At 43.6% G+C, this 18,618-nt stretch overlaps 1 protein-coding gene across 2 annotated transcripts in view; it reads left to right on the forward strand.

Moving 5' to 3' along the window:
- Positions 1-18,618, forward strand: part of SH3BP5 (SH3 domain binding protein 5) — a 168,563-nt gene that overhangs the window by 130,295 nt on the left and 19,650 nt on the right. For both annotated transcript variants that reach the window (XM_063922346.1, XM_063922345.1), the window contains 3 exons: positions 8,784-8,826; positions 10,845-11,061; positions 15,907-16,167. In XM_063922346.1, the coding sequence (XP_063778416.1) occupies positions 8,784-8,826; positions 10,845-11,061; positions 15,907-16,167 (521 nt within the window). The remainder of the gene's footprint in view (positions 1-8,783; positions 8,827-10,844; positions 11,062-15,906; positions 16,168-18,618) is intronic.

Consider the following 18,618-nt stretch of genomic DNA (forward strand, 5'->3'; position numbering starts at 1 on the left):
CGCTGACGGGAGCCGCACAGCGTCTCCGTCATAAATTCTCCCACTGCCCCATCAATGAATTTTCTCCCACTGCCCCACCAATTATATTTCCACTGTGCCACCAACTTAATACAAAATTAATTATAAAAGGTTCATAAATAATATATATATATATATATATATATATATACACTGCTCAAAAATAAAGGGAACACTAAAATAACACATCCTGGATCTGAATGAATGAAATATTCTTATTAAATACTTTGTTCTTTACATAGTTGAATGTGCTGACAACAAAATCACACAAAAATTATCAATGGAAATCAAATTTATTAACCCATGGAGGTCGGGATTTGGAGTCACCCTCAAAATTGAAATGGAAAAACACACTACAGGCTGATCCAACTTTGATGTAATGTCCTTAAAACAAGTCAAAATGAGGCTCAGTAGTGTCTGTGGCCTCCTCGTGCCTGTATGACCTCCCTACAACGCCTGGGCATGCTTCTGATGAGGTGGCGGATGGTCTCCTGAGGGATCTCCTCCCAGACCTGGACTAAAGCATCCGCCAACTCTTGAACAGTCTGTGGTGCAACGTGGCATTGGTGGATGGAGTGATACATGATGTCCCAGATGTGCTCAATTGGATTCAGGTCTGGGGAACGGGCGGGCCAGTCCATAGCATCAATGCCTTCGTCTTGCAGGAACTGCTAACACACTCCAGCCACATGAGGTCTAGCATTGTCTTGCATTAGGAGGAACCCAGGGCCAACCGCACCAGCATATGGTCTCACAAGGGGTCTGAGGATCTCATCTCTGTACCTAATGGCAGTCAGGCTACCTCTGGCGAGCACATGGAGGGCTGTGCGGCCCCCCAAAGAAATGCCACCCCACACCATTACTGACCCACTGCCAAACTGGTCATGCTGGAGGATGTTGTAGGCAGCAGAACGTTCTCCTTGGCGTCTCCAGACTCTGTCACGTCTGTCACATGTGCTCCGTGAGAACCTGCTTTCATCTGTGAAGAGCACAGGGCGACAGTGGCGAATTTGCCAATCTTGGTGTTCTCTGGCAAATGCAAACGTCATGCACGGTGTTGGGCTGTAAGCACAACCCCCACGCGTCGGGCCCTCATACCACCCTCATGGAGTCTGTTTCTGATCGTTTGAGTAGACACATGCACATTTGTGGCTTGCTGGAGGTCATTTTGCAGGGCTCTGGCAGTGCTCCTCCTGTTCCTCCTTGCACGAAGGCGGAGGTAGCAGTCCTGCTGCTGGGTTGTTGCCCTCCTACGGTCTCCTCCACGTCTCCTGATGTACTGCTGTCTCCTGGTAGTGCCTCCATGCTCTGGACACTACGCTGACAGACACAGCAAACCTTCTTGCCACAGCTCGCATTGATGTGCCATCCTGGATGAGCTGCACTGGTAAGTTCGAGGGAAATTGCTAATCTTCCACATTGTTCATCTTCCACATTGGTCATGTCTTCTAGTTTGTAGGGCCCATTATTTAAAGATATATCAGCTGTTCAATCTATCTGCAGCTATATATGCAGATGATGGTGGTTCATAAGCACAAAAAGATGCACTTATAAATCTGCAGGAAGGCGGCTAAGGCCACTCTGAGGGGGGTAATTATCTCCCACTCGGTTGCAGGCAAAAGAACCCTCTCTGCAGAATACCTTACAGCCCAACAGTCTCTTACCACGGCATTCCAGGCCTATAAAAGTAACCCCACGATAGCCACGAAAGGAACCTATAAGATAGCCACACAGAAATTTAATAATTTATTTGCACGCTTAGAATCCTCATACACATTTAAAGGGAGATGTAAATTTCACAGGTATGGAAATAAATCTAGCAAACTGATGTCAAATCTACTACTGGGCCAACGAGCGCCATCCACCATACATCCTCTCAGACAACAAGATGGTACCCTGACCTCATCTAATGCACAAATAGCTGGAGTTCTACAAAACTTTTATGAATCCCTATATACCCCTCCCATTACAACCCCCCACTCGGTGCCAACATTCTGGGTAGACTTACCTCTCCCACAACTACCAAACTCCTGTCACACACAGTTGACGGCGGAAATCACAGTAGAGGAGGTTTTGGCGACAATATCAACACTGAAACATGGGAAGGCGCCTGGCCCGGATGGTTATACCTCCGATTTCTATAAATTATTATCCCCCAAACTAGCTCCAATTCTTACACTAGTTTACAATAATATGTTGACAATGGGTACCCCCCCAAATTATTTTAATGAAGCTACGTTACGGATACTCCCGAAACCGGGTAGGGACCTGTCTGACCCCGGTTCATATCGCCCGATATCGCTCCTAAATTTGGATTACAAGATTCTGACCAAGATTCTGGCAGAACGCTTAAAACTAGTATTGCCCCTGGTGGTTCACCAGGACCAGACAGGCTTCATCATGGGACGGAACTCTGTGAATAATATCCGGAGGGTGCTGGCCGCAGTACAGGATTCCCAGTGCGCCATGCCCAAAGTGCCAAGAGCAATTTTATCCCTGGACGCTGAGAAAGCCTTTGACATGGTGCACTGGGATCACCTATATGACTCCCTAGCCAGGTTCCACTTCCCCGAAAAATTTATACAGTTTATTAAAACTTTATACACTCTCCCTACCTCTAGGATCATATGCAATGGACTGATGTCAGCGAGCTTTAAGATCAGACGAGGAACCAGACAGGGATGCCCACTGTCACCTTTACTATTTGCCCTCGCCCTCGAGCCACTAGCTGTCGCCCTCAGACAATTTCCCCTATACCAAGGCATTATGATGGGAAGCACAGACCTCCGCTTATCATTGTTTGCAGACGATATGCTACTTTTTCTATCCTACCCTACCCACTCTATCCCGACAGCACTTAATATCATACATCAATTCGGGGAGTTTTCCGGTTATAAAATAAATATCAATAAATCGGAACTCCTTGTACTAAATGGCCCTAAACCTACCCTCCCAATGACTGACAACTTGAGCACTATTAAGGTAATGGACTCTAAACTTAAATATCTTGGAATATACATACCGGATAGACTAGAATCTCTCTATAGACTAAATTACCCCCCAGTGATCGCATTCCTGGAACAATCCTTATCACGATGGCATAACCTACCCCTATCACTGCTGGGTAGAATCGAAGTCATTAAAACAGTGATATTCCCAAAACTGACATACATAATGCAAATGCTACCCATCAAATTGACAGGGAAAGACACGAAACGTATAATGTTCGCATGCAGCAAATTCTTATGGAAATCTAAAAAACCCCGGATCTCATTGATAAAATTACAACTACCCAAAACAAAAGGAGGATTGGGACTTCCCAATCTTGCTAATTACTCACGGGCGCTCTTGCTGAGATATGCCCTTGACTGGCTGACGGAACAGAATATTTACACTGATGTAACATTGGACTGTACTGATTTAGCCCCATTCTCCCCAGGAGCACTTCTGCACACCCCCAAATCCCACATACCGGCACATATATATAACAAATTGATATTCAGAGATACTTATGAAGCCTGGTGGTTTGTAAATGAGAAATTACACCATAACCCCTGCAATTCTCCTTGGTTACCTATATGGGGAAACCCAATGTTTACCCCGGGATTGGAAAACCCAGTCTTTCAACGCCTTCGGACGAAAGGCCTTAAAGCGATTGCCCAGGTATTCGATTCAGGAGGCGTATTGATGTCTTTTCAGGATCTTCAGAATTTATATGATATTCCAGACTCCTATCAATTCTCCATCTAACAATTATTTCATTACATACACTCGCTCCCCCCTATGACCTCCTCTTCCCTCTCAGTAGACCCCTTGTTACCCATCTTCTCTAAGTTTATTAAGAAATGTTATAAACCTAAAGATATCTACTTAAAACTTATGGAACCGTTTCATACTCAGATTTGGCAAAAGATGACTGACACATGGAGTAGAGATATACCTTTATTACAGGATAGTCATACAATATTCAAATATTATACACAGACACTTCGTGTTGTTCAATCTTCAACCCTCCAGGAAGTACACGTAAAGACACTGTATAAAGCATATGTGTCCCAGAGCCAGAGAAGTAATTTTGTCCAAGAGGAGACGGGAAGATGCCCGAAGTGTGGGTACTATTCGGCCACCTTTTATCACAATCTCTGGTCCTGTGGTCACATAAAAAAGTTCTGGTATAAAATTGTGGGATATATTAATACATCCTTCTCCATATCAGCTACATTAGACCCAATAGCATTGCTGTTTGCCAACTTTGAGAAATGGGATATCCCCATACCACAGAGAAAGATGATACCTTTTTTGATGATCTTGGTCACGGTAGCAAAAAAGGTAATCCTCAATAACTGGATATCCAGACACACACCGAGCCTAATGGAAGTAGAAAACCTCCTAGCTAAATATATGTCTTATGACAAATGTCTTGTTTGCACAGGCTCTTCTACTGAGACTACACGGTTTCTTAGGAAATGGGAACCGTTTATTTACACAACATCCCCCACACTATAACCTCCCCACACTGGACTTCTTTGATAGGCCAAAAAAGAAAACATCACAAATCTCCCCAATCTGGAGGAGACATAGTAATAATATCAGATGTACAGACACAATTATACTGTATTGATACATGAGACTTGAAATATTCTTAACTAGACGATTGACTAACCTTTCCCCCATCCTTTTCCCAGTTTGTCCCCCCCCCCCCCCCCCATCCCTCCACCCCAACCTTTCTTCCCTTGTTGCTCTCACTTGTCAATTCTTTCTCCAGAGTCTCTTATGATATAAGTAAAGGACTCTGGACGCTTCCATGGAGAAAGTGAAATGTATATGTCTTAAATGTCATGCAATATACCGAACTAGACAATACCACCCAACATTACCCCTGGGGCCAATATATATTTTGATAACTACATTAGAGAACTATTACTGATTCCAGTGGGATGATCGTATCGTTGACCTTTCCTTCCTTATGTAGATAATTGGAATTGATGACTATTGTGTACAATGGAAATTTTTTCATTATACATTCTCCATGTTCTGTAATGCATTTTTTCAAATAACAAAATTCAATAAATATATTTTGAAAAAAAAAATAAAAATCTGCAGATATATTGGCTATCTGCTGTGCTGTACAGCAGATGTAATATATCTGTGAAAGACGTCGTTCAGACATATTGCTTGTACACACCTGCAGATCAGCAAAAGATTTATTGGCCGATCAATTGGTTGGCCAATATATTTGCCACTCTGTACTCAACATAGTAGAAGTGTCAGCCGTTTACTTTGAACACTTGCAATGAGACAGGTGATGTAGCGGTGATAGACATGGATACTAATTATTCAATCATACACCATAACATTTGTGTACACGGGTGACGTATGCAAGTTCCAAACTCAGAATTCCCATGGAACATTACACAATGTAATGCCCTGATATTTTGTATACATATTTATCAGTGTTCTTTATAATATTTATTTCACTCTGTTTACGATTAAACTGTGCTTTGTCTTTATACTATAGTTGTTTCTTTATTTCCATTAATTAACCCATTCCCTATTTGTTTTTTGTTTTTTCAAGCTCCTTTTTATATTAGGAAATATGATATAAAGTATCACAGGGAAGCGCTTACATAAAAAGTATAAATTTGTCTCAGACAATTAATTATATAACAACAATTTAAAAATAAAGTGCATAGATTCTGAAAACAATGTATAACACTGCTGATATTGAGAACGCTGCAACACATATTAGCCAAATAGCATACCCTTATAAAGTCCACAGAAGGATTATAATTTAAGTGGTTATCCACTATAATGCTCACAGCTCAAGTTCATATGGCGTAAAAGTTCCAAAGAGAACTAGAATAAAGATGATTGTGTGAGTGCTGTTTAGCTCAGCTAGAGCCATAGAGCATGCACTGTGCTACCACCTCCCTCACCTTCTGATGAAACCGTTGTTGGGGCTAACAGAGAAACGTGTTAAGGACCCACCACGCTGCCTTCACCAGCTTCTAGACGCCAACTAACCAATTCACACAGCCGGAGCTTCTGCATCAGCGGCACTCGCCACAGCCGTTCAGCCAAGAGCTGCGCCCTCCCTCCCCATCAATCAAGCTGACACCACCGCTCCCACATCTAATCACGAACCCTGCACACAGACTGCCGGTCTTGCTGAGACCGTATGGAACCAGTGGTGAGCTACAAACCATCAGGCGGTTGGGGAGGTATTAGCACAGTGCGTGCTCCACGGCTCTAGCTGGGCTAAGGTATCCTGCCAGATGGTCGACAATGTTAAGGTCGACACTGATTAGGTCGACCACTATTGGTCGACATTGACATGGTCGACCTGGACACATGGTCGACACATGAAAGGGCGACACATAAAAAGGTTGACGATTTATTTATTTTTTAATTTTTTTGGAACTTTTTCATACTTTACGATCCACGCGGAATATGATTGGGAATGGTAACCTGTGCCGAGCGCAGCGAGGTACCTTGGCCAAAGCTGCGAGGGGACGTGGTGCACAAAATGGGGTTCCCCGTCACTTAACGCAGAAAACGAAAAAAAAAAAAAAACTCATGTCGATCTTTTCATGTGTCGACCTTTTCATGTGTTGACCATTTTCATGTGTCGGCCATTAGTCCATGTCGACCAATAGTGGTCGACCTTAACATTGTCGACCATTCATACCGGAACCCTGAGCTAAACAGCACTCACACAAGCATCTTTATTCTAGTTCTCTTTGGAACCTTGGCGCCATATGAACTTGAGCTGTGAGCATTATAGTGAATTACCACTTGAATTATAATCCTTTTGTAGACTTTATAAGGGTATACTATTTGGTTAATATGTGTTGCAGCGTTCTCAATATCAGCAGTGTTATACATTGTTTTTAGAATCTATGCACTTTATTTATTTTTAAATTGTTGTTCTATAATAAATTGAGACAAGTTTATACTTTTTATGTAAGCGCTTCCTTGTGATACTTTTATATCATATTTCCTAGTTTTATTACGAGTACCACAGAATACTCATATGGGAGCTGCTAATTTCTAAAGGTAACCGATAAGAGTACTATTCTATTGTTTTGTACACAGAGCGCCTGATGTATAATTGTTATTTGCAGTTTTATATTGAACTGGTTCTCCACACGAAGCTTACCTCCATATGTATTATGTTTTCATCTTTGCACATCACATATGTGTCACAAGAGTGTTAATGAATGATACTTTTTGTCAGACAGAAAAAAGTGTGTTCTGAATTACAAGAAGGACTGGGAAATATTATTTCTGTGCCGCATATAAATGATTGGGTATTAAGTACATATGCAGAAAGATGGGGATTAAAATAATAACAAATTAATTCATTGTTAATACTTTCATAATCCATTAGATCTCATTCTATATAAATTGCAAGTTGCTGTCAAATGTCAGATTTCCAAAAAGACTTAAGTAGAAAGAAGTCATAACTTTGAAGATCCTGCAGGTGACATTAATATCGTGCGCCTTCCCATAATTCCAAGTGTACTGTAAATATACAGTATTTGAGCTGGTGCTTGCCAAAGGTCCAAAAGTTACTGGTTCTATCTGTTAATCTGGGAATAGGTATTACGGGTTTGCAACACTTACATATCTCCTAACACTCATGGTGTCGCACTGAAATACTCCCATGCAGGCCATATGCCCGTTGTGCACAGTATTAATCATTATATTATGTAAAAACTAATCATAAATGTATCTGCAATCCCACAGCATTCAGGCGCTTAAAATAGTGAATTTCCTGCAATGTACCCTGGGAATTTTTTTTTATATGGATTTCCAAAAGGGGAAGGTAATCTGTATAAATAAAGCATTCTGATGTCAGAACTCTACGATTAAACAGTAAAGATGATTTGCTTATGTTTTCCCTCCTTAAATGGATTTTAGGTGGAACTTTGTATTCAACATTAACACAGTGACTATGTGACTAGACTCAGTGACAGATGCTCCCTCTTTCTCATTTAGAAAGGCATTGGTGGTATAAGACACACTAACTAGTTAACTAGAGTTAGGAGGCAGGAAAGACAACTTTAAAAAATAAAAGAAACTATCTTAGACAGCAAGAAAATATAAAATATGTCTAGATAGGAGACTGCCTATACATTATTTATAATTTTGGTCTGTTATTTCTGCATTGTATGTGCATTAAAGGGCTTTTATCGGGTTGGGAACAGGATCCCGACAAAATACCAAAAGTGGCATCCCGACTGACAGAATCCCGAAACATTTAGTACGTCTGCTATCCCTTCTCTTTTCCCTCCCCCTAACCCTCCCCTACCACAGCCTAACCCTAACCTTCCCCCCTGCATCCTAACCCTAACTCTATTCCTCCCCCCCCCTTCCTGCAGCCTAACCCTAACTCTAACCTTCCCCCCCTGCAGCCTAACCCTAACTCTAACCTCCCCCCTGCAGCCTAACCCTAACTCTAACCTCCCCCCTGCAGCCTAACCCTAACTCTAACCTTCCCCCCCTGCAGCCTAACTCTTCCCCTCATACTTACGTTCAGGATGCAGATTGTCGGGATTCTGAGCATTGTCATGATTCCGGCTAAGGTCTACTGACAACTAGCAATTTGACCATCGGGGTGCCAACTACATCCCTTTTTATTAGTATAGTAGTTCAGTCTACCACAGACTTTCTTTTGACCTGCTTCCATTGTCTCCACTGTTCGTTCTGTGTCAGCCTTGTCATTCTGTAATGTATGCCTTATGTTTTTTCTTTCTGTCTAGACCCTATTTTGAAATGAAGGGAAAGTATTACCTGCAGCTTGAGGTTTGTACAAAATTCGATATATTTAGATGATTGTAGATAATGTTGACTAAAATAAATAAAATTACTGCTAAATATAGTAAGAACAAAACCAGAGTAGAACCATTTTGGTGAAACATCTACGAGCACTGACTGGTCACCTGATGAATGCTTGCTAATTGTCATGCTCTGGAATCGCCTGATAAGAGCTAGAGGAGCCTGCACTGTCCAGTCCACTTTCACCCAGTTCCAAAATATTGGAACTGCCCCTCAGCACCATTTCTGTTACTTGATTGGGTAATTTCTCCTGCTTATACTCCCTTTCCCCCCAAAATTATATATACCCTGAATTTTACTTTTAGATTTCTCTTTTGTATATTTTTTTTCTTTGGTGTCTCACACCATTTACTTAATCTAAATCAAGATCTGTGATGTAGTATGGCATTCCATATTTACTCACATTAGCCTGTAACGGAACCCTCAGAATACAGACAGGCTTGATGTAGCCAATATTAAATAGGGCAGGGCTCGACAAATCCCAGGGGCCAGGTAGCCATGGCTCCTAGATTTTGCTGCCTGGCTACCAGATTATGGAGGGAGGAAGCAGATCCTCTTCAGTGGAGATTCGTGGGAGTGCATGTATTGTGGCAGGCATTTCATGCACAGGAGTGCATGTGCTGAATGTCCATCCCTGTCTGTGCTGACTGCTGTGTCTGTCCGTCCCGGCCTGTGCTGTCTCCAAACTACGGCTGCATAGGGCTATCCGATAAGAGGTTCCATGCATGGCCGGGGATTTGCGGCTTTGGAGGGGGTAGTGATGTGGTCGCAGGGTTGGGGGGGGGGATTGTTTGCCCGGGGGGATTGCTGTGGAGTGCTGGTTTGCCTGGGGGGCCCCCTTAGTTGTGTGGCCATGGGGTTGGTTTGCCTGGGGGTGGGAGGAAGCTGTTCAGTAATGTGGTTGTGGGGTGTTTTTTTTTTTTGGGGGGGGGAGGGGGGGGAGAGAGACAGACCACTTAAGGGATCCACTTAACTTAAAGGGACATTAAGTGGCCATTATGTCAAAAGTCAATCTGTTAACTGTATAATGCTGGCATTGTTGTGATGCTTGATAAAGCTATCTTCTCCCCGTCCCAGACCATAATGCTAGGTCCTCATGATCACAATGTCACGCACAGGCCACTGGTGGTCCTTGTAAACGTGAATGGAGATGCATGTGCCCCTTATCTGTATGCTGGAGCCCACTACAAATACAAATCCCACTATTGCAGTTGACCCTACTTACCCACCCATCATGACATCCTAAGCAGTGCTCTCCCTTCGCCTATATGGAGGTGGAGGAGTGGTGCAACGTCGGGCAAAATAGCTAGCAATCTGACGAAGGCACAGTACTGTTCCCTCCTGTCTGTCTTTAGAACCTACAGAAGTCCCTTCTTGATATTCCCCCCCAGGCTGGAGTCTGGGCAGAGAAGAAAGAGCTAGCAGAAGAGGTAGGGGACAGAGATGAAAGATGGATACACAGGGAGTAGGGACAAAGTAGACTTACATGATGGAATGTGAGGAATGGGGACAGAGATTAGAGAACTGGTGGGGGAAGGAGAGTTACAGATGAGAGAGAAAGAGGTAGAGTAGGAACAGATGAAAGAGAAGGACGGGAGAGAGGGGGACAGAGTTGAGAGAGAGACAATTGGTAGTAAAAGATGGGAAGTATGCACAGGAAAAACAAACCCCTGAAACACCAGGCATGGTGGCTAGAGATCTGGTGAATGGCAGGTCTAAAATACTGGTAAAGCATAAGAACATAGACCTGCAAAGTCATCTTTTATAGTGAAGATACATTTTTTACTATACAGAGAAATTTTCTAATACTCAGTTTTCTCATTTTTACGTACACCAGTTTGATGCTGAGTGCCATGTACGTAGGATCGATGTTGTGATTTCAACTCTGCAGTCATCACATTTATTCCATACTGTCTGTTGTGTGAAAAATCAAGCACTTGTCTTAGATGGTGGTAAAATGCTAAACAATGTGTTTCTGTCATCAGCAACTGAAGAAGACTGTGGATGACCTCCAGGCTAAGCTTTCTCTGGCAAAGGGAGAGTACAAAACTGCCCTGAAGAACCTCGAGATGATTTCTGATGAAATACATGAGAGAAGGCGTTCCTCAGCCATGGGCCCCAGGGGGCGTGGGGTCGGTGCTGAAGGCAATAATTCTGTGGAAGATCTCTCTGCATGTAAGCTGGAATCTGACACCATTTCCAGTAAGTTCATGCTGTTTGCATTGGGGAAGCTCTTAAAGAAATTTACATTACAACCTTGTATCCATTTATGAACAATCTGAGACCTCTAACAAGCAATCATATATACAGTCTAGCATTACACCGAAACCACATTCATTGACTTTGTACTATAGCCAGAGCATAGTACATTTTTATTCTATTGCCCAAAACCAGTGTCTGATGCAGTCTTAAATAAAAAAAATAATAATGCTAAAATAAAAGTACAGTAGGGGCCTCAATTACTCACTCACAGTAACTGTTTGCTTCCCTTTAGATTAGAATGTAAATCTGGCCCTTTTCCCTCTTGCTCTCCCCCTACACTATAAATACCACTGGTGCTCCTGTTATTGTTCCCTTCAGTGACTCAGGTACCATCTTTTCGCCCATACTGTGAGCGATGAAGAGTTGTAGTGCACTCTTCCCTGTGACTTACCCCTGCCTGCTCCTTAAAACTACTGCAAGTTACTGTATCCTCTGCCATATACTTGTCGCTGTCTGTGATTTTACCTAAGGTTTTTTAGCTGTACTATGCATTTTCATGTTTTGTTCCTACCTTGTTTTTGTTTTTATGCTTTACTCCTTTTCAGCAATACTTGATAGATACAAGATAATAGTAGTAATCCAGAAAGAATGTGTACTTCAGCAATGCTGCATGACAGCAAATGTTGAAATATTTGCACCAGTTTAAAGTCTGAGCGCGGGGATTTTCTAGCTCATCTCTAAAGCGGAGTACACACCTGCCAACGTGATACATCACACTGCCGTACACACTACGTGATCTGCCGCAGGACAGCACTATATATCATTACATGCTGCGTGTAACAACGCCGCATTGTCCAAGAAATTTAAAGATGACAGCAGTGAAGGACGGATTGGGCATACACACTATACGATGGTTGTGCAGATTGCTAGAAATTACTAATATCGCATGACTGGCCTATTCAGACCTGATCGTATCAGCAACTTTGTTAGCAGATGGGCAAAACCATGTGCACTGTAGGGGGGGGGGGCAGATATAACTTGTGCAGAGAGAGTTAGATTTGGGTTGGGTGTGTTCAAACTGAAATCTAAATTGCAGTGTAAAAATAAAGCAGCCAGTATTTACCGTGCACAGAAACAATATAACCCACCCAAATCTACCTCTCTCTGCACATGTTATATCTGCCCTCCCTGCAGTGCACATGGTTTTGCCCAACTGCTAACAAAGTTGCTGCTATGATCAGGTCTGTATTAGGCCCCATATATTTTATAGTGTGTACCTACTTTAAGTTGCACTGTAAAGCTAAAGGTACACAGTCAGTGGCGGATCCAGGGGGGAAAGAGGGGCCCACGCCCCTCCTGTCATTTCTGGCATTTTTTTTTATTGCTGGAGAGCTGCAGCAGCTGTGTCGGATTTTTTCTTCAGTCTCCCATGAGTCGGTCATAGTCAGGTGTCTCCCTTTCTGCACAATCTTACGCTGGGAGTAAGGGACAGTCTGCAAACTATTTTTTTACTTTACAAGTGTATTCAAACCCTGTTGATTACACTTGTATAGTGGCAAGTCGTTTGCAGACTGTCCCTTACTCCCAGCATGACTCGTGAGACCTGGCAGAGAGAATGCAGACCAGGGACTCAGGGGAGCCTGCAGCAGCCAGCCCGGTAATTTTTATGGGTGTAATGGATTGTGGAGGATTCAGAGGGGGTGTCCATAGAGACCTAGCATGGGTAGTGTTCTCCCCATGTTTTTTTTTTCTCTGACAGTACGCCTTGAAAAATTTCCCTGTGCCCTGCAGTTTGATGCAGCCAATAAGTTTTGCTGCACTGTTTCCATATTAAACGTGTGTGCGGAGTGACTTTTGGCCCAGTCCAACTGGACAGCAGAGCATTTACCTCCCACAGTATAAAAGGAAGGGAGTGTGTTTTCCGGGGAAAACCGATGCCAGCGACCACACTGAACAGTGAAGAGAGTGGACCGGGCCTACGTACGTTTGTTTTTATTCCTTTTGTGTAACCAACAAGTACGGCGGTATCTGGGCAGCACTGCCATCTGTGTCCAGCCAGCAAGTGGGCCTAGCTGACTGTGTTGATGTTGAAAGAAGTGTCATGCATGCAGATCATGCCATACTTTTGTACATGAGAATGTAATAGCCAGCTAAAGTACCATCCGTAACAGCTAATACGCAAGTTCATTGTCTGCAACAGAGTTTGTACGCATCCTGTGTATACACTGGGATGGGATAACATAGCACAAATAGCCAAGTGATCCATTTGTTTTACAGAACAGGAAAGTGCTGTCCTTATCTGCTTGACTTTGGGTGGCAGTTTACTGTACTGTGATTGAGTTATGTTTGAGAACTCAGTGCTGCCTTTATTGTGACCTTATTTCTACAGTTTCCAGCCTACGGCTTCTTTTTCATATCATGGTAATCTAAATCACACTGCTCCCCATGAGGGTTTAGCTCTTTGTCTGGTAAACATATTGTGCTAAAGAGAAACACTTGTTTATTATGCAGGTTTAGATTTGTTCCAATGCCAATGTGTTTTTACTTTGCTGTTCAGTCAGTAATGGAGCAATTTTTAACTGTTGCCTTTCTGCTCCTCTGTTACACTTATTTCTAAGTGACACATGGGGCTGCTAAATGCTGCACTTTCTTCCCGCAACACTCTGGGGGTCATTCCGAGTTGATCGCTAGCTGCATTCGTTCGTTGTGCAGCGATGAGGCAAAAAAAGCCACTTCTGCGCATGCGGCGCAATGCGCACGCGTGTCGTACTATTGCAACGAACAATGTAGTTTCACACAAGGTCTAACAAAGCTTTTCAGTCGCACTGCTGGCCGCAGAGTGATTGACAGGAAGAGGGTGTTTCTGGGTGTCAACTGACCATTTTCAGGGAGTGTTAGGAAAAACGCAGGCGTGGCTGGGCGAACGCAGGCCGTGTTCTTGATGTCAAAACAGGAACTGAACAGTCTGAAGTTATCGAAAGCGCTGAGTGGGTATTGAGCTACTCTAAAACTGCACAAAAAAACTTTGCTGCCGCTCTGCGATCCTTTCGTTCGCACTTCTGCTAAGCTAAAATACACTCCCAGTGGGAGGCGGCATAGCGTTTGCACGGCTGCTAAAAACTGCTAGCGAGCTAACAACTCGGAATGACCACCTCTGTCCGCTGTGCAGCACAGAACTGGCAAATTCATTTTACTAACCACCATTAAATGGTGCTGGATGTGGCACAGGTAAGCGCATAGGACCAGTGACAAGCCACACTGTTACAGGGTGGTAGTGCAGTTTACCTCATGAAGGGGGCACATTTCACTGCATCTGTTTTCCCCTAATAACAATACAGTAGGAGCAGCTAGACTATTGGACTACCTAATCTTCTCTAAAGGACAAAAATCTCTCAGGCTCTACTAAGCTGGGACATTTGCGCATGCTGCAGGTGCGCACCTGAAAAAAGGCGCGCGGCTTTGTGCCAAGGGGTGTGGGAACTATCCTGGTAAAATTTGAGATGGTTGGGAAGTATGCTTTTTAGGGCTCAGAGCCAATGACATGTAAACAAAATAAATGCCACCTCTGTCCAACAACCTGTCACTCACATGCCGCCCTGTCCAACAACCTATCACTTGCATTCCACCCCTGCCCAACAACCTGTCACTCGCATGTCACCCCTTTCCCAACAACCGGTCACTTGCATGCCATCCTGTCCAACAATCTGTCACTCGCATGCCAGCCCTGTCCAACAAATTGTCACCTAAGCTGGGTACACACCTAAAGATTTCTGTCCAATCTGTCTGGTGGGAACAATAATCTGGTAATGGATGGAAGCAAATGACAATCAACCATTTGCTTCCAAACGCTGGAATCTACCTAGTTGTGTGTCCACTGTTGAATGCAATCGACACTTTGGCCACCCTAGCTTTACAGACTCTGATATCCACAGTTATAGTTAGGAATGATTAACATCTTTCTTATATCATACATATGCCAGTGTATAACTTACTTAACTTAATCTGTTGTTGTCTTTAGTTGGACTTTAGAAAATGTCCATTGGTCCATGCATAAACATATTTTAAAGTGGCTTTACAGACACTTTATAGAAGATGGCCTCTTTCTGCTATGTGTGGTGGAAGGTACAAATCCTCTATGAATACTTCATATTCATTGTGAAATAAAGGAGTATGTCATTGCTTGGTACAACTTCATTATAGTATATTGATATTAACGTATGGAAAGAGATATAGTCTGTTTTGTCATCCTGTTCAGAATGTTGACAGTGCTATTTTATCTATTTTATCTATTTAATCTTTTATCATACAGTTAGTAATTTCATACAGATGTGTCCTCATACATCATTGGTGCAGTCACACCAAAAAGCCCCTCTCTGTGTGCCAGGTCCCGCACAACTTTTCTTGCGCTGAGTGTGATTTTTGCATAGTTTTCGCCCCACAAATGTATCTTCATTGCAATGTGATGCGAGTGTCATTTGATGTGCGAGCGAGTGAATCTGTATACGAAGTGCTACATTACAGCAGCTTTTTTCCATGCTATGTTTTTTTGTGCTTCGTACACAGACTCAGTCGCACACATATATAAGTGTTGCATACCAAATGACTCGGTGCAGTCTGCTGGTCTGGGAATGTGATAAGGCTGAGATGTATTTTTTTGGGGAAAAGATGCTCGGCGCAAGCAGAGTTGCATGGGACCTGGCGTCTCACTTGCACTGTGTGGCGTATCCAGGCTAGGTGTAAGACATGCATCTGCATGTCACTGTTCTGACTACATCCCAAGTAAATGGCCAGTCCTGTGTGTGTGACAATAACAAATGAATTTAAATAGATGTCTTCCTTCTACAGTGACCTCGGAGGTGTTTGAAGATGATAACCTTAGCAGTTTGATCTCTGAAGAAGACTCTGAGACACAATCTCTATCAAGCTTAAGCTCTGGTCCAACAAGCCCGTCTGAGATTCTGAGCAATTATCCATCTGCACTACGTCCTGGCAGCTTGGACTTGTCAAGCCCAGTATCCCTATCTGAATATGGGCTGATATCTCCTGTCCTTGGCCCCCGAAGTGAATGCAGCGGGGCCTCTTCACCAGAATGCGATATGGAGAGAGGTAAGATGGGTCACATAATAGGGGGAATTACCATGTGGTGTTCAAGAAATAGTATTCTCTGGGATTTCTATCAACCCAAAGAAAGAGAAATATGTACCAAAGCCCATCATTGTAGTTCTGCACCTAAAATCTGGAAACACACTTCCATTACTTTTAGAGATAGGGTCATTAGTGTTTGGTCACCAGCATGTAGTGTTGGTGGTAGTAGTAATGGTAGTATTGGGTTGGGTACGAAATCCCAGCAGTCAGGTATTATCTGTGTACACTATAATCAGTGTCAGCAACTAGGGTTGTGGAATAGGCTTTCACAGAACTAATATAAACTTCCCTGCTGACAAAAAACTCTACTGTAAAGTACATGAATTCATGAAGCAGTGAAAAGTGTGGGAAGTGAGCCAGTGAAGTTGCCCATGGCAACCAATCAGCTGCTATGTATAATTTTATAGAATGCACTTGATAAATGTTACTTCAAAGCTGATTGGTTCCCATGGACAACTTCTTCACTCTTTTCACTGCTTCATGAATAGACCCCAAAGTCTCATTTGTTTTTTTTTAAAGAATTGTGAAGTGTAAGAAAACAAAGCATTTATACTTTCTCTGACGTCCTAGTGGATGCTGGGACTCCGTAAGGACCATGGGGAATAGCGGCTCCGCAGGAGACAGGGCACAAAATAAAAGCTTAAGGATCAGATGGTGTGCACTGGCTCCTCCCCCTATGACCCTCCTCCAAGCCTCAGTTAGATTTTTGTGCCCGGCCGAGAAGGGTGCAATCTAGGTGGCTCTCCTGAGCTGCTTAGAATAAAAGTTTAGTTTAGGTTTTTTTATTTTCAGTGAGTCCTGCTGGCAACAGGCTCACTGCATCGTGGGACTAAGGGGAGAAGAAACGGACTCACCTGAGTGCAGAGTGGATCGGGTTTCTTAGGCTACTGGACATTAGCTCCAGAGGGACGATCACAGGTTCAGCCTGGATGGGTCACCGGAGCCGCGCCGCCGTCCCCCTTACAGAGCCAGAAGAGACGAAGAGGTCCAGTGAAATCGGCGGCAGAAGACATCCTGTCTTCAGACTAAGGTAGCGCACAGCACCGCAGCTGTGCGCCATTGCTCTCAGCACACTTCACACTCCGGTCACTGAGGGCGCTGGGGGGGAGCGCCCTGAGACGCAATATAACAGTATATACCTTAGGTGGCAAAAAGAATACATCACATATAGCTCCTGGGCTATATGGATGTATTTTAACCCCTGCCATTTTTACACAAAAAAGCGGGAGATAAGGACGTCGTGAAGGGGCGGAGCCTATCTCCTCAGCACACAAGCGCCATTTTCCCTCACAGCTCCGCTGGAAGGACGGCTCCCTGACTCTCCCCTGCAGTCCTGCTTCAGAATCAGGGTAAAAAAGAGAAGGGGGGGCATTTTTGGCAGCAAATAACGATAACAGCAGCTATAAGGGAATAACACTTATATAAGGTTATCCCTGTATATATATATAGCGCTGGGTGTGTGCTGGCAGACTCTCCCTCTGTCTCTCCAAAGGGCTAAGTGGGGTCCTGTCCTCTATCAGAGCATTCCCGGTGTGTGTGCTGTGTGTCGGTACGCGTGTGTCGACATGTATGAGGAGGAAAATGATGTGGAGGCGGAGCAGTTGCCTGTGTTGGTGATGTCACCCCCTAGGGAGTCGACACCTGACTGGATGATTGTATTTAAACAATTAAGTGATAATGTCAGCAATTTGCAAAAAACTGTTGACGACATGAGACAGCCGGCAAATCAATTAGTGCCTGTCCAGGCGTCTCAGACACCGTCAGGGGCGCTAAAACGCCCGTTACCTCAGTGGGTCGACACAGACCCTGACACAGATACTGAGTCTAGTGTCGACGGTGACGAGACAAACGTAATGTCCAGTAGGGCCACACGTTACATGATCACGGCAATGAAAGAGGCATTGAACCTTTCTGACACTACAAGTACCACAAAGAAGGGTATTATGTGGGGTGTGAAAAAACTACCAATAGTTTTTCCTGAGTCAGAGGAAATAAATGAGGTGTGTGATAAAGCGTGGGTTTCCCCCGATAAAAAACAGCTAATTTCTAAAAAATTATTAGCATTATATCCCTTCCCGCCAGAGGTTAGGGCGCGTTGGGAAACACCTCCTAGGGTAGATAAGGCGCTCACACGTTTATCTAAACAAGTAGCGTTACCGTCTCCTGATACGGCCACCCTCAAAGAACCAGCTGATAGAAGGCTGGAAAATATCCTAAAAAGTATATACACACATACTGGTGTTATACTGCGACCAGCAATCACCTCAGCCTGGATGTGCAGTGCTGGAGTCGCATGGTCGGATTCCCTGACTGAGAATATTGATACCCTGGATAGGGACAATATTTTGTTAACTATAGAACATTTAAAGGATGCATTACTATATATGCGTGATGCACAGAGGGATATTTGCA

This window comes from Pseudophryne corroboree, chromosome 5 (assembly GCF_028390025.1).
Source record: "Pseudophryne corroboree isolate aPseCor3 chromosome 5, aPseCor3.hap2, whole genome shotgun sequence".
In the NCBI taxonomy this organism is placed as follows: domain Eukaryota; kingdom Metazoa; phylum Chordata; class Amphibia; order Anura; family Myobatrachidae; genus Pseudophryne; species Pseudophryne corroboree.